The sequence below is a fragment of the Loxodonta africana genome, chromosome 23 (genome assembly GCF_030014295.1).
Source record: "Loxodonta africana isolate mLoxAfr1 chromosome 23, mLoxAfr1.hap2, whole genome shotgun sequence".
Taxonomy (NCBI): domain Eukaryota; kingdom Metazoa; phylum Chordata; class Mammalia; order Proboscidea; family Elephantidae; genus Loxodonta; species Loxodonta africana.
Genome location: NC_087364.1, coordinates 18,735,210 through 18,751,680, shown reverse-complemented (window position 1 = coordinate 18,751,680; position 16,471 = coordinate 18,735,210). Strand labels below are relative to the sequence as shown.

The window sequence follows — 16,471 nt, the reverse complement described above, 5'->3', positions numbered from 1 at the left end:
ATGCTTCGGCACCACAGTCTGTGTCAAGTATACTTGCTCGGGTGCTTGGACGACCACTTATCTAGCTGACTAATGCTGTTTGACAACTGACAGGTAAAAGGATAAATTACTGCTTTTATGTTCATGTCTCTGGTCCAGCTCTTTATTATACACACTTGTTGTTTTGTGTTGTCAGGTCCCCTCTGACTCGTAGGCAACCCCCAGTATTACAGAGCAGAACTGCCCCACAGGGTCTTCTTGGCTTTAATCTTCATGGGATCAGATCACCAGGTCTTTTCCTGAGGAGCTTCTGGGTGGGTCCGAACTGCCAACCTTTCAGTTAGCATCTGAGTGTTTAACCCACCCAAACCACTATCCGTGAATAAAATTTGCTGCTTTGTATTTATTTGAATATTTACATTTAAAAAGGGGAGTTATTAAATAAGCCAGCTCTCTGGAGAAAGAACTCAGGTATCCTAATATTCCAGGCATTCTAGCTGCTCTTTTCATTTACTCAAGAAACCACACTAAAGTACATCTCATCACCCTGACCATCAGGGGATATGACACTACAGGAAATCAGAGTTTGAATATATACATCTCTATTCTTCTGTGCTAATTTGATCACTTTTTCATATTTAAAAGGACAGGGGCAACTTCTTGGGGTCTCTATCTAGCCCAATTTCTGGCCCATTTCTGGTCAGCTTGGTCTGTTCTTAAGTCTCCAAAATTCTTGACAGATGTCTTCATGTCTCAAAAGTTCTTGAGAAAAGTACATTCTGAGGCAAAACTTCAATAAACCTATGTGCTTTTCCTGGCAGTGTTAGGGAGTTCATGTAATCCAGCTACGCTTTGATAAAATGATTAAAAATAAGTACATACCATAGACTGATGGCTGGAATCAGTAGCAGAGCTGCAGAGAGAAGGAAAGTGAAGCCAGGATACCAAGCAACAGTGGCTGCATAAATGCCATTAAAAGCAGAAACTGCAAGGACTCCACCCAGTGTTTCTAAGACAGCAATGCACGCAAACAGGGTGCCTGTTGGGGGCAGGGGGTGGAAGGAGAACAAGGAAAGGCTGATTACCAAACAACAAACAAAACCTTAACGGAGAAATGGTTATGCATTGAAGACAGCAAATCTGGGGGCGCTTCTGGGTGACTGAAAGTTATTCCCTCAAAATCTCTGAGACAGAGGGCGGTAACCCATTTTGCAGATGAAGGAACTGAGGTAAAGAGTTCTCCTTGAACCGTGAAAACATGCTGAGTGAAATGTCAGACACAAAAGGATGAACACTGTATGACCCCACTTACATGAAATAGTCAGAATATGCAAATGCACGGAGACAATATTGATTAGTGATTACCAGGGGCTGGGGGAGGGAGACTGGGAGCTATTCCTTAAGGGGTACTGAGTTTTTGCTTAAAAGAAAAAAAAAAAAAACCAAACCCACTGCCGTCGAGTTGATTCCGACTCATAGCGACCCTATAGGACAGAGCAGAACTGCCCCGTAGTTTCCAAGGAGCACCTGGCAGATTCAAACTGCCGACCTTTTGGTTAGCAGCCGTAGCACTTAATCACCACGCCACTCTGCTTAGGGGAACGAAAAAGGTTTGGAAATGGATAGTGGTGGTGGCTGTAAACATGGTGAATTAATGAATGTCACTAAATTGTATACTTAAAAATGGTAAAAAATGAAGCTTAAACCAAAATATCCCCCTGAAGTCTTCTTAAAATCAAACAGTAGTTTAGCTTAACTAGTTAAGAATGTCTGCCTTGAGCACTGTGCTCTTTTAAGATCCATCTATATGGGATTGGAGCCCTGGTGGTGCACTGGTTAAGAGCTACGGCTGCTAACTGAAAGGTTGGCGGTTTGAATCCACTAGCAGCTTCTTGTAAACCCTACAGCGCAGTTTTACTGTGTCCTAAAGGGCCACTATGAGTCGGAATTGACTCAATGGCAACGGGTTTTTTAATATGGGATTGAACTGACAACAGCAACTCGAAAGATTAGAAGGAGCCTTAGGAAGCAGTGGGTTTATGTTAATGGAGGAGGAAGAACTCAGAAAAGGAGGGTGAGAATGGCTGCACAACTCAAAGAATGTCATCAATGTCACTGAACTGTACATGTAGAAACTGCTGAACTGTGCGTGTTCTGCTGCGTATCTTCTCAACAACAAAAATACAAAAAATTAAAAAAAGAATGGAAAAATGGTCACAATGGCAAATGTGTCACATATATTGTCACAATAAAAAAAATCACATTAAAAAAAAAAGTGTTTGAACTCAATGTGGGTGCATTTGAAAACACAAAATAGCTTGGTTCCAATGACCATAACGGTAAAACCCTGAAGAGGCAATGGCGAGTAGCGATGTCTCTACAAACCGGCCAGGGCCTCAGCCACAGCCACAACTGACCGTGCCCTTCAAGATGCTGTCTCCCACCTTCCACCCCCGGCTAATCTGTGAGACCCTGCAAGGGCAGACTGGGCCCTGGCAAGCACGGGTCTCAGGTCGGGCTTGCGGGACAGCTGCAGGGAGAGAGGTGAGTTCTTTATCACACAGGCTGCAATGCGAATTCCATCCCTCCCTCTCAACCGATAAAAACATTCAGTCACCGGAAGATTCCACTCTGTCTGGGTCATTAAATAACTACCCTCTGCTCTAGTGAAGGTTTATGCTACAGTTTGATGATCAGAGATTGATTAAAACATATTTTCTGTTTCACCCTCTTGTAACTGCCTCTGCTCCAAGGTAGTTTGCAAAATCAAAAAGAAGGGGGATTCTGCTGCCACTCACGACTGCTACACAGTAAGTCTGGCAAACGGCGGGCCATTAAGCATTGTCCAAGACCATGATATGACTGCATGTCCAGTCCAAGCTCACAATCAGAGAGAAATAATCATTTTTCCACTGGTTTTGACTTGGTCTGCAGTTCATGTCCACGTTGACTAAGGGATCTATCTACTAAACTTGCAAAGTATAGGAGCATATAGGTATACTGTCTCCATGACTTATAGTAATATTTTAAGTCAGTTTAATCAGGAGGAAGTCCTCCTACTTGTCTAACTACATCATTACTTTCTTTTATTTCTGGATCTCTTGCTAGAGCCACGAACAGTGCTATGGAGGACTGCACGGGACCTGGTCCTCTTATGCAACAGCTTTAATGGGAAGCAGGTCAGACAGTGCACCATCCGCTCTGATACCAACAATGTACGATTATGAAGTAGCTTCAGCTGCTTACTGAAATTCTCCGAGCCAGTTACACTTGTTAATAGTTGCCAGAGATGAACACAATTAAATAATAAATGCAAAAGTTTGTTCTCTAAAATTTTTTTTAATTCACTAGACCTCAAAAATAATCAAGTTTTTACTGCGTTGCAATTTCACAAGGAACACCTGGTGATGAGAAGATAAAAGTGTCAGAGGTACATACAGCACATTTCAAAATAATACCCAAATTCTGTTTTCTCACCTTTCTTAATAGAGCTAATGAAAGGTATCTTCTTTGAGAGCAATGAACCCTTGCAGCAACCTTCCTGTCCCTTTAAAGTACATAATATTTTCACGAAAGGGCTATTTTTTAATAAGAACAATGGCTGCCATGACTGAACATTTTGATCAAAGACTGTATAGATGAATCCTGACCAAAAGGGGGAGAGTGTAGAACAGAATTGCAAACTCTCCACGGAGGAGCATGAAAATCTCTTTGTCTTCTGTCCCCAGCCTGAAGCCCACTCTCATCCTGCTCTACTCCTTGCTCCATCCTGCTCAGAAAGGGTCTTTTACACATTGGTATAGGCACCCTGGTGTAGTGGTTTAGTGCTACGGCTGCTAACCAAGAGGTCGGCAGTTTGAATCCGCCAGGCGCTCCTTGGAAACTCTATCGGGCAGTTCTACTCTGTCCTATAGGGTCGCTATGAGTCAGAATCGACTTGACGGCAGTGGGTTTGGTTTTTTGGTTTACAGGCATCCAATTCGGCAAGTCCAAGCTCAAGCCAGACCCTACTAGAAAGTTGCTTTTTGGCCACCCCCTTTTTTTTTTTTGACCTAGAGGTAAGCACACTGGGAGAAAGGGCCTGAAGAAGGGGCTCTGCCAGGCATTCCATGGAAGTGAGCCTGGGCTGTTTCAGCTAGGAATTAGGGGGGGGGTTCCAGTAGCCAGAGTGTAGTCTCATAGAGAAGTGGGGGTTATGAGCTCCCAGGGGGGTATATCCCCTTGGCCCTGTGGTCTCCTCTCCTCCTGGGACAGGATGAGCCCTGTAAAGCCCTTCCCTAACATAGAACTACCACTTAATTCAAAAGGAGTTCCATTCAGAAAAAGGGGTGTAGAACATTCTCAAGAATCAAACATGGATCATACACAGGTTTGAGCTGGGACCGACTGTGGATTCATTTTATTCCTAAAGCGATCGAAACTCACCTTGTTCGGTGGAACAAACCACTTTGGACAACATGGACCGTAGAACAGAGAGCGGCATAATCGTAAAAATGAACAGCAGCCTGACTGTGAGAGAAATGATTGGAAATCATTCACTAAGTAAATAAGAAAACGAAAGGTCAACTTCAACTGTGAAACACTCTCTAAGTATCTTAATTCTACCAACATTGTAACTCAGTGCACCTAAAGACTGAATCAATTATTCACAGAATTCTATTTAACAAATTAAAATAGACTGTGGACAAGTCAGTTCAAGGTTAGTTTACTCTAGAATTAGTACTCAAGGGCTAAGAACAAGCGTTCTAAGTTTTAAGTCCAGATCTATATAATCTGCCAATCGGCACCGATCTGCCCATTTCCACTAACTACGGTAGTAACCTTTTGCTCAGCGACTTATGACTGTTAGTTTTTTTTTGTTTGATTGGTTTTTGTCTTTGCTTTTTTCAGACTTAGCATTCTAAGTGTTAGCATTCCTTTACTATATTGATTCATTTACTGATAAACCAATTCCACACCATCATGCTTGTTAATTTTTGTGGCTGAATAGCTTCATAAACACAAATTGCCCCCATCTAAAATTATGACCCTTAATAGTCAGTAAAGGAGCCCTGGTGGCACAGTGGTTAAGCACTCAGATGCTAACCAAAAGGCCGGCAGTTCGAACCCACCAGCCACTCCGCAGGTGAAAAGACCTGGTTATCTGCTCCCATAAAGATTACAGCCTAGAAACCCTATGGGGCAGTCCCACTCTGTCCTATAAGGTCGCTATGAGTTGAAACTGATTTGACAGCAACGGGTTTTTTGCGTTTTGGTGGGTGACGCAATGTTTAAGCACACGACTGCTAACTGAAATGCTGGTGGTTCAAACCCGCCCAGCTGTTCAGCAGGAAAAAGACCTGGTGATTTGCTTTCCTGAAGATGACAGCCTAGAAAACCCTATGGGGCAGCTCTGCTCTATCACACGGGGTAGCTAGGAATCAAAATCAACTCAGCGGCACCTAACGACAACAATAGTCAGTAGCATTTTTAGAATATTAACTTACTTGGCCCTTGGCAGCACTAAGGGAGACAGGGAGAAAACCTAGCATTTACTGACTCTAGACATTCTGCTAGGTGCTTTACAGTTGTCTCTTCTATTCATTATAACCCTGTACTATGCCCATTTTGCAGATGGGAAAATCAAGGCTCAGTAACTTGCCCCAAGATCACCTATTTCTGTAGGTGGAAATTAAGCCCACCTCTGTTTGATCACACTGCTTTCCTGCAAGGGAGAAAGGGGTTACCACTGATTGGAGAAAAGACCAAGCTGGCCCTTCCCAAGGTCCTGCTTTACAGCTCAGATAACGCCTGCAGATGCAGCCTCTCACCCGAGCCTTCCGAAAAACACGCAAGTGGTAGGTGGTCAAGGAAGCAGGCCAATCTGCCAGCAAGTAATCCACCCCAAAGCCGATTCGTGAAACGACCAATTTGCTGAAAGATCAATTTGCAAAACCTTGTTTCAAAGCATCTTCTTCTTGAACATATTTAATAAATGTGAATTTCTTGTTATAGATCGTTTTGAGCATATTGAGTATAACCATTCTCAATGTACTCATTGAGGGTCTTCCCAGCAGCCGTTTAAGAACTGGTCAGGTCAGTGAAAGTCATGCTGAAGAACCGATTCGTGAGAAGAGCGCGTCTCAAAACACGTTTGGAAAACTCGGATTATCCAATAATTTTTTTTTATTTCTTTAGCAAATTGGCTGTCACCTTATTGGCTTCTGGCAAACTAGCTTTCAACAAATAACCTTTAACTGAACTAGAATGAGTTAAATAGAAAGCTTTATTATTCAACTTTCTCACCCAAAAGACTAAATTCATTTTATGCAACTATCAGTACATGGCGAGTTCTCAGCCTACACAGTTTTTACTCACCTAGAAACATCAGCAGGGTTGTTTTGGCAAAAGCTGTCATAACCATTCCACCCACGGTGGTAAAAAGTCCAATGAAGGCCATGTGGATATCTTCCATACAGTACGAGAAAATCCATATGCCTAGGAAACTGGTCACAAAAGAGGCACTCCCCAAAGCTGCCCCGTAACCTATGAAAACTTCATTCCAGCAGAGCGGTGAATCCAATTCGTAAAGGATAAAAACTGGGGAGACGCCGATGACCACGAGAAAATAAGTGACCATCGTAAAAAGTAACAAACAGAGCAAAAACTTTCGCCTACCCGAAGTGTTTTTAAAGAGCATGTAAGTTCTGTAAAAGAGGTTTTTAAAGGCTTCGCTACATGACATGGAAGCATTCTGAGATGGAGTCTCTCTAATGGGCGTGCCGAGGAAAAATAAAATGTAGATCAAGTTAATACCATTAGCCAGAGCAAGAATTAGAAATGACCACACAAAACCTAGTTCTCGAATAAAATAGCCAGAAGACAGTCCCGACAGTCCAGTAGTAAGTCCAAGTAGGAAGTCCACGATAGCGATTCGAATTGTTTTCTGTTTTTTTTCTTTGCACTGATCCACTATGTAGGCAAAACAGGCTCCCCAGAATGTGGTATAATTGCCACAAAGGGCACAAATAAAGGTGGATGCAATCAAAAGCTGGAAAGGCAAGGCAAAATAGGCCAGCAAACAGAGCCAAACAGTGCTGGCAAGAGTACCCAGAGACGACAAGACCAAAGGCAGTTTCCGTCCTTGGTGATCACTGTGAGACAGAAGTAGGAATGTGGCCACTACCCCAGGAATCAACCCACTTATGTCCACCTGCAGACTAAAAAGAGATGCTTTTTTCTGAACTTCCTGCAAAGAAAAAGAAGAAAATGTGTTTACAGACATCGAATACAATGTGTATAAAGACAGTTATCACGCATACTTTTCTTGGCCTCACCAGTAGGTGGTGGATGGGAATTCTGCAACTTGGGTCCGATACAGCTTACATCTTCATCCAGTTCACAAAGCAAATATCAAGAGATAAGTATCAGCTCTCAGTCATAATATTCAAGTACCAAGATGGAGGCTTTCATACACGAAAAGAAAAATTTGTGTGTTGGTATGTGTCTGTCTTTTCTCCTTTTGCCTGTCCTTTGGAGTATTGGTCTTATATAGAGGATTCGTGGGGTAAAATCCCCCAAAAGACCTCAAAGGTTTTGATACTGTCCCATAATGATTCTTCTTTCTTCTCTGAACAGCTGGCACTAAGAGATTATGACCACTGTTCTAAAGCAAGAGCAAGGCCCTTTACCATGACACATCTTCCGACCTGCTCTCTAAGAAAATGAGTGAGACACATAAACTCCACGCTCGGTAGAACTTCAGTTAGGAAAAGCTTGGCTGCCCTTTTCACACGTGTCTCCAAAAACAGACCAGTAAGAAACTTATTCCTTTGTGTACTAAACAAAAGAAAATGAAAAATAAAATAGACCCAAAGAGAAGCTTTCTATCGACTAAAGATGGTGGCACGGGATGAACTAAGGAGTCAGGCAGACTCCACTGCCCTGAAGACCAAGACAAAGACAAAACACACAGTGGTTGCCCTAGTTGATGGGAAGAATTTCGGGTGATTTTAAAACAAGTTTAATATAAAGAGGATGTACCATTTTTATCATGAGCTACTAAGCTCATTAAAGAAAAAGTGAGAGACGTATCCATGTAACATCTATCTGAGTTACCTAGTTCTGCTGTATGAACAGAAATGTATTTTCTCAGTTTAGGAGGCTAAAAGTCCAAATTCAGGGTGTTGGCTCTAGGGAGGGCTTCTTTGTCCACTCTGGGGGAAGGTCTTTGCCTCATCTTCCCTAGCATTCTTCTTGGCATTCCTTGGAGATCTCCATAGGGCATCTAGCTTTCCCTCATTCATGCCTGCTTGCTTCTGCATCTAATCTGCTCCTTTTCTATCTCAAAAGTGACTGGTTTAAGACACACTCAACACTGATCTGGTCTCTTTAACATAACAAAGAAAACTCTAATCCCAAATGGGATTACATCCACCAGTACAGGGGTTAGGATTTACAACACATATTTTTGGAGGTCACAATCCAATCCATTATGCACCCTAAACAACTGATGAACAATATCAAACACTGGATTAATGTTTTTTTAATAGTGAGCCTATTTTTATATATTCATGCAGGAGCCCTGGTGGTGCAATGGTTAAGCACTGGGCTACTAACCAAAAAGTTGGCAGTTTGAACCCACCCAACGGGTCTGAGGGAGAAGGACCTGTCAATCTGCTTCCATAAGATTACAGCACAGGAAACCCAGTGGGGCAGTTTTACTCTGTCCTAAAGGGTCACCGTGAGTCAGAATGGGCTTGAAGGCCCCTAACAACAACAACATACTCGTGTTAAGTCAAGCCACTCCATGTTGCCAGGTAACGTCCTAGCCACTCAGACTCAAAACTTGTCGTCTTTGCTTCTTGTCTTTCTGCACTTTTCTCCCCCACCACCAATATAATCTATCTTAGCCACTCAGTGCTTCTCATACCCTTCACTTTCTTTACAGCCCCACAGTCATCCCTCAAATGACCCTCATTAGTTTTCAACTCGACTACCCTGGCATCGAGCTGCTCTCTTTACTCAATTCAATATATGACTGCCAGTCCTCTCACTCTGCAAATCATAGACACTGACCCTGGGAACTCTTGCCAAGGCATGTCCTTCATTTGCTTAATAGCTTTCTGCATCTCCCCACTGTTGCTGTGTGCCCTCAAGTCGATTCTGACCACAGTGACCCTATAGGACAGGGTAGAACTGCCCCGTAGGGTTTCCAAGGCTGTAATCTTTATGAAAGCAGATCACCAAGTCTTTTCTCCCATGTAGCCACTGCTGGTGGGCTAGAACCGCCGACCTTTTGGTTAGCAGCGGAGCTCTTAACCACAGTGCCACTCCTCCCCACCCCAGTCCCCAGTCTTTATCTCTCCGTTGCTTCCCAATAAAGTTCGCATCCTTAGATTGGTATTGAAGGCCTTCAAGATGGGGCCCAACCTAACTTTTCAGTGCTACCCTCAATTTTTCCCAAACAGGAGTCCCTGGGTGGTACAAACACTCAACTTGCTTGGCTGCTAACTGAAAGGCTGTAGGTTCGAGTCTACTCAGAGGCACCTCGGAGGAAAGGCTTAGTGATCTAGTCAGTATCGAGTTATTTACATATGCATAGGGTTGCTATGGAACCCTGGTTGTGCACTGGTTAAGACCAAAAGGTCAGCAGTTCGAATCCACCAGTCACTCCTTTGAAACTTTATGAGGCAGTTCTACTCTGTCCTATAGGGCTGCTATGAGTTGACTTGACGACAGTGGAACAAATGAGTACATACACACACAAATACCTATCTGTCCCAATAGACTGAAAAATAAGACTTTCATCCATATAGACGTTCATAATGTTAAACATAAGTAAGATAGCTCAGTTTGGACTCTTATATCCATGCCCTGAAATATATATCATTCTCCATTTCAATATGTGTGTGTTTGTCACATGGGAAGGAATGGTGAGATCAACGTCCTCACCTTATTTCAATCTTACGAGAACAGCATTCAGTTTTTTTACTACTAAGTATCATGTTAGCAGGAGCCCTGGTGGTGCGATGGTTAAGTGTTCAGCTGCTAACCAGAAGGTTGGTGGTTCAAACCTACCAGCTGCTCCATGGGATAAAGATGTGGCAGTGTGCTTCCGTAAAGACAGCCGTGGGAACCCTATGGGGCAGTTCTACTCTGTCCTATAGGATTGCTGTGAGTAGGAATCAACTTGACAGCTGTGGGTTTGGTTTGGGGGTTATCCTGGGATAAATAAATATGGTACTACAGTATAAAGTCCAACACACGATCATAGTATGCACTGTCTTCTTACATACAACTGTTCTTTTGTGTGTAAGAAAACACTGCATACTATGACTGTGTGGTAAGAAAAAAACATTTATATAATTAGGGACTCACCTTGTACTGTATGACATCACACATTTTTCGGGCTAGCTACAACTCTTAAATTTCTTTGAGTGAGCATGTGGCTAGAGCCCACCCAGCAGAACTGGGTACTAGAGAAAGGTGCTCAGGGAACTATAGGAAGTGTTTACTCTTGACCTCTGAGGAAAGAGAATGTTCTCTGAGAAGCTGAGCAGAGACAGATCCAGAAAAAGGGCCAGAGGCAGTGCCTCCTGGGAAACACACATATCCCTCTGTCCTAAGGACCAAATGGTGGTGGGCCACCAGGCCCTGTCCCAGTTGCAGGCGACAGGATGGTTTCTGGTTCCCCAATCCGAGAAAGAGCACAGCACCTGTAGGTCTTGAGCAACAACTATCAGGGAAGTCATCTAGGGCAGTGTGTTCCCCTAAACATTAATCTTATCAAGAAAACAATAAATGAAAAACTAGTCAACCCATTTAAAAATTTTGTAAACGTCTTCAAAAGGGGACCATTGCTGAGGGCACTGGGGGCTTGAGCAGCTGGCCAGGCTGGAGTTCAGGGCAGCACCTGTCACCTGTATAGATGCAGAGGACTGGCTATCAATGGGCTGGATCACAGCTTGTCTCCCCTCACTCATCCAGGAGGACAAGAAATCAAGGCCAAACCCATTGCTGTTGAGTTGATACCAACTCATAGTGACCCTATAGGACAGAGTAGAACTGCTCCATAAGGTTTCCAAGGCTGTAATCCTCCCAGAAGCAGACTGACACACCTTTTTCCCTCGAGTGGCTGGTGGGTTTGAACCGCTGACCTTTCAGTTAGGAGCCTAGCGCTTAACCATTGCACCACCAATGCTCCTTAGGAGGACAAAAGCAGCAGACTTTTCTAGACACTGAAGTCCTCTCCTCCATCTTCCCTCCCTGTTCTAAGAGATCTGGCGAAGGAAAGCTCAGAATCAAATACAGACACGAGCCTGGAATCTTCTCACCCTGGGAATGACGTATAATAGGAAACATTCTTGAAGGAAGACAAAACAATGCTGTGAGTCCCTGGGCCCTTCTCGTTTACTCTCAGGCCCTAGTACCCCTAACTTCTTTCAGCCTATTTCCCATATGATCTCACTTTAGCCAGAACCTTGATGTCTTCATGGCAGCACAGAATCAGTTCCAAGGACATTTCTCCCACAGAAACAAGGAGATGAGTAAGAACAGGGGCTATGCTGAGCAGCCAGGACTCAACCATCAAGTTCTTGCCTGGCACTAGGCTCACACTCAGGAATTTCTACAGCCTTCCCTCTAGGACCATTTTTTGCAATTTCCTCCCCACCTCAGGCTCGTCTTCCAATAAAGCCTGAACTCTCTTCCATGGTTAGGTACTGTCAAGTAGATTCTGACTCGTTAGCAACCCTATGTGATAGAGACTGCCCCGTCCTTTAACCACTGTGCCACCAGGGCTCCTTGGATGATGTTTAAACCAAACCAAACCCGCTGCTGTCGAGTCGATTCCAACTCATAGCAACTCTACAGGACAGAGCAGAACTGCCCCACGGGGTTTCCAAGGAGAGACTGGTAGATTCAAACTGCTGATCTTTTAGTTAGCAGCCAAGCTCTTAACCACTGGGCTACCAGGGCTTCTGGATGATGTTTAGAGCCTTCCAAATCTGGCCCTTCTTTTCATCCACCACTGTTGCTCCCAGAGCTCTTTCAAAAACATCCAGTATGCTTCTTAACCTCAGCACTACCTTTCTTGCTTGTCCTGCCTTTCCACTCATCTTGTCTTTCCTTCTACGCTGAGTTCAAAGGTTCCATTTCCCTCGTCTTCCCCATTGCCCATCGCAGCTGTCAATGAGCCCTACCTTTTCAATGCCCAGGGGTCTACTGTCTGCTCCATTCAGCCAGCAGTCAGCTACCTTGTCAGGGTTTTCATCTTTATTTTTCATACATAGTTTCCATCATTTCCTAAGAGTGCAAGTTCCTCAAAGCAAATACAAAGTTCCTCTTTGTGGGAAACCCTGGTAGCATAGTGGTTAAGAGCTACGGCTGCTAACCAAAAGGTCAGCAGTTCAAATCCACCAGGTGCTCCTTGGAAACCATATGGGGCAGTTCTACTCTGTCCCGTAGGGTTGGTATGAGTCGGGATTGACTCAACGCCAATAGGCGGTTTGGTACTGATGGGATCCCTGGTGGTGTGCTGGTTAAGTGCTCGGCTGCTAACCAAAAGGTCAGTAGTTTGAACTCAGAAACTGCTTTGTGGCAGAAAGATGTGGCGGTCTGCTTCCATAAAAATTTCAGCTTCGGAAACCCTACGGGGAAATTCTACTCTGTCTATACGGTCACTATGAGTTGGAATCAACGCAATGGCGATGAGTCTGGTTTGGTTTGGGGGTACTTGTGTTAGGGTCCCTGGATGGCACAAGTGTTTGTGATAAAATGCTAACCCAAAGGTTGGTGGTTCAAACCTACCCAATAGTGCCATGGAAGAAAGGCCTAGCAATCTGCTTCTATAAAGATTAAAAACAAAAACAAAAACAGATTACAGCCAAGAAAATCCTATGGGGGCAGTTCTACTCTGTAACACATGGCGTCTTCATGAGTCAAAATCTACTTGACAGCAATGGGTTACAGTCACCCTTGAGAGGCCACTGTATAAGGAGGAGTACGATGCCTTTCTTTCATTTAAAACCCAGTTACACAGTCCCTTTTCAAATTCCATTTTATGGCTATTTTAATTTCTTACCTCCTGGAGTGCAAAAATGGGGTTGCTTTTATTTTTTTGACACTCAGAAATGTTGCTTTGAAATGCAATGCTGTGGTTGCTTGCTTCTTCCCATATTCTCCTATAAACATACTGTGTTGTCAGTGGTGGGGCCAAACTCATAGCAAATGCACTAAGGAAAATTGCTGGTTCTATAAAAAAAATCTTCATATTGCTTGGGCAGGTAGCTGAATCCTACAAGAAAAATGAAGGAGAGTGATCATCAGTTCCATTACTAACTCAGAGGCTAGATTTTCAATGAAATGAGGATGAAGTTTGAAGAATTTTGTGGTATAAACATTAAAAAAACCAACTATAGAACAGAGAGCAGTAAGCATGTCCTAAGAGACTAACTGTGGAGTTGTCAGTGGAGTCCTCGGGTGATGCAAATGGTGAAAGCACTCAGTTAAAGCATGCCACTACTAATCGAAAGGTTAGAGGTTCAAATCTAACCAGAGGTACCTCAAAAGAAAGGCCTGGCCACTTACTTCCAAAAAATCAGCCACTGAAAACCCTACATGGCACCACAGGGGAAAAAGGAGAGTCAGGAATAGGAGGAGGAAATGGAATGTGTGGCTAACTGCCTCCATGAACAACTGTCTCCTTTGCCATGAGACCAGAAGAACTGGATGGTACTTGGCTACTATTACTGCAGGTTTTTTTCTTTTTTTTTTTAAATAATTTTTATTGTGCTTTAAGTGAAAGTTTACAAATCAAGTCGGTCTCTCATACAAAAACCCATATACACCTTGCTACGCACTCCCAGTTACTCTCCCCTCAATGAGACAGCCCGCCTATCCCTCCACTCTCTCTTTTTGTGTCCATTTCGCCAGCTTCTAACCCCCTCCACCCTCTCATCTTCCCCCCAGGCAGGAGATGCCAACATAGTCTCAGGTGTCCACCTGATCCAAGAAGCTCACTCCTCACCAGCATTCCTCTCCAACCCATTGTCCAGTCTAATCCATGTCTGAAGAGTTGGCTTTGGGAATGGTTTTTGTCCTGGGCCAACAGAAGGTCTGGGGGCCATGACCACCAGGGTCCTTCTAGTCTCAGTCAGACCATTAAGTCTGGTCTTATGAGAATTTGGGGTCTGCATCCCACAGCTCTCCTGCTTCCTCAGGGGTTCTGTGTTGTGTTCCCTGTCAGGGTAGTCATCAGTTGTAGCTGGGCACCATCTAATTCTTCTGGTCTCAGGATGATGTAGTCTCTGGTTCATGTGGCCCTTTCTGTCTCTGGGGCTCGTAATCGCCTTGTGTCCTTGGTGTTCTTCATTCTCCTTTGATCCAGGTGGGTTGAGACCATTGATGCATCTTAGATGGCTGCTTGCTAGCGTTTAAGACCCCAGGTGTCACTCTTCAAAATGGGATGCAGAATGTTTTGTTAATAGATTTTATTATGCCAATTGACTTAGACGTCCCCTGAAACCGTGGTCCCCAAACCCCCACCCCTGCTACGCTGGCCTTCGAAGCATTCAGTTTATTCAGGAAACTTCTTTGCTTTTGGTTTAGCCCAATTGTGCTGACCTTCCCTGTATTGTGTGCTGTCTTTCCCTTCACCTAAAGTAGTTCTTATCTACTATCTAATTAGTGAATGACCCTCTCCCGCCCTCCCTCCCACCCCACTCCTGTAACCACGAAGGATGTTTTCTTCTCAGTTTAAACTATTTTTCAAGGACTTATACAATATTTGTCCTTTTGCAACTGACTAATTTCACTCAGCATAATGACTTCCAGGTTCCTCCATGTTATGAAATGTTTCACAGATTCCTGACTGTTCTTTATCGATGCGTAGTATTCCATTATGTGAATATACCATAATTTATTTATCCATTCATCCGTTGGTGGGCACCTTGGTTGCTTCCACCTTTTTGCTATTGTAAACAGTGCTGCAATAAACATGGGTGTGCATATATCTGTTCGTGTAAAGGCTCTTATTTCTCTAGGATATATTCCAAGGAGTGGGATTGCTGGATCGTATGGTAGTTCTATTTCTAGCTTTTTAAGGAAGCGCCAAATCGATTTCCAAAGTGGTTGTACCATTTGACATTCCCGCCAGCAGTGTATAAGTGTTCCAGTCTCTCCACAACCTCTCCAACATCTGTTATTTTGTGTTTTTTGGATTAATGCCAGCCTTGTTGGAGTGAGATGAAATCTTATTGTAGTTTTGATCTGCACTTCTCTAATGGCTAATGATTGTGAACATTTCCTCATGTCTATTAGCTACCTGAATGTCCTCTTTGGTGAAGGGTCTATTCGTATCTTTTGCCCATTTTTTAATTGGGTTATTTGTCTTATTGCAGTTGACTTTTTGCAGTATCATGTAGATTTTAGAGATCAGGGGCTGGTCAGAAATGTCATAGCTAAAAACTTTTTCCCAGTCTGTAGGTGGTCTTTTTACTCTTTTGGTGAAGTCTTTGGATGAGCATAGGTGTTTGATTTCTAGGAGCTCCCAGTTATCTACTTTTTCATCTGCATTCTTCATAATGTTTTGTATACTGTTTATGCTATGTATTAGGGCTCCTAATGTTGTCCCTATTTTTTCTTCCATGATCTCTATCGTTTTAGATTTTATATTTAGGTCTTTGAACCATTTTGAGTTAGTTTTTGTGCATGGAGTGAGGTATATGGGTCTTGTTTCATTTTTTTGCAGATGGATATCCAGTTATGCCAACACCATTTGTTAAAAAGACTGTCTTTTCCCCATTTAACTGTTTTGGGGCCTTTGCTAAATATCGACTGCTCATATGTGGATGGATTTATGTCTGGATTCTCAGTTCTGTTCCATTGGTCTATGTATCTGTTGTTGAACCAGTACCGGGCTGTTTTGACTACTGTGGCGGTATAATAGGTTCTAAAATCAGGCAAAGTAAGGCCTCCCACTTTGTTCTTCTTTTGCAGTAATGCCTTATTTATCCAGGGCCTCTTTCCCTTCCATATGAAGTTGGTGATTTGTTTCTCCATCTCATTAAAGAATGTCCTTGGGATTTGGATCAGAATTGCATTAAATGTATAGATCGTTTTTGGTAGAATAGACATTTTTATAATGTTAAGTCTTCCTATCCACGAGCAAGGTATGTTCTTCCACTTATGTAAGTCTCTTTTGGTTTCTTGCAGAAGTGTACTGTAGTTTTCTTTGTATAAGTCTTTCACATTTCTGGTACGATTTATTCCTAAGTATTTTATCTTCTTGGGGGCTACTGTAAATGGCATTGATTTGGTGATTTCCTCTTCGATGTTCTTTTTGTTGCTGTAGAGGAATCCAACTGATTTTTGTATGCTTATCTTGTATCCCGATACTCTGCTGAACTCTTCTATTAGTTTCAGTAGTTTTCTGGAGGATTCCTTAGGGTTTTCTGGGTATAAGATCATGTCATCTGCAAATAGAGATACTTTTACTTCTTCCTTGCCAGTC

General features: G+C 43.2%; 1 protein-coding gene across 2 annotated transcripts in view; it reads right to left on the bottom strand.

The window, feature by feature from the left end:
• The window catches only part of SLC46A3 (solute carrier family 46 member 3), a 75,434-nt gene that overhangs the window by 34,476 nt on the left and 24,487 nt on the right, over positions 1-16,471 (bottom strand). For both annotated transcript variants that reach the window (XM_023553155.2, XM_003413956.4), the window contains exons 2-5: positions 13,043-13,255; positions 6,337-7,207; positions 4,405-4,488; positions 862-1,018 (exon numbers count right to left, since the gene is read on the bottom strand). In XM_023553155.2, the coding sequence (XP_023408923.1) occupies positions 862-1,018; positions 4,405-4,488; positions 6,337-7,207; positions 13,043-13,231 (1,301 nt within the window). In that variant the 5' untranslated portion in view covers positions 13,232-13,255. The remainder of the gene's footprint in view (positions 1-861; positions 1,019-4,404; positions 4,489-6,336; positions 7,208-13,042; positions 13,256-16,471) is intronic.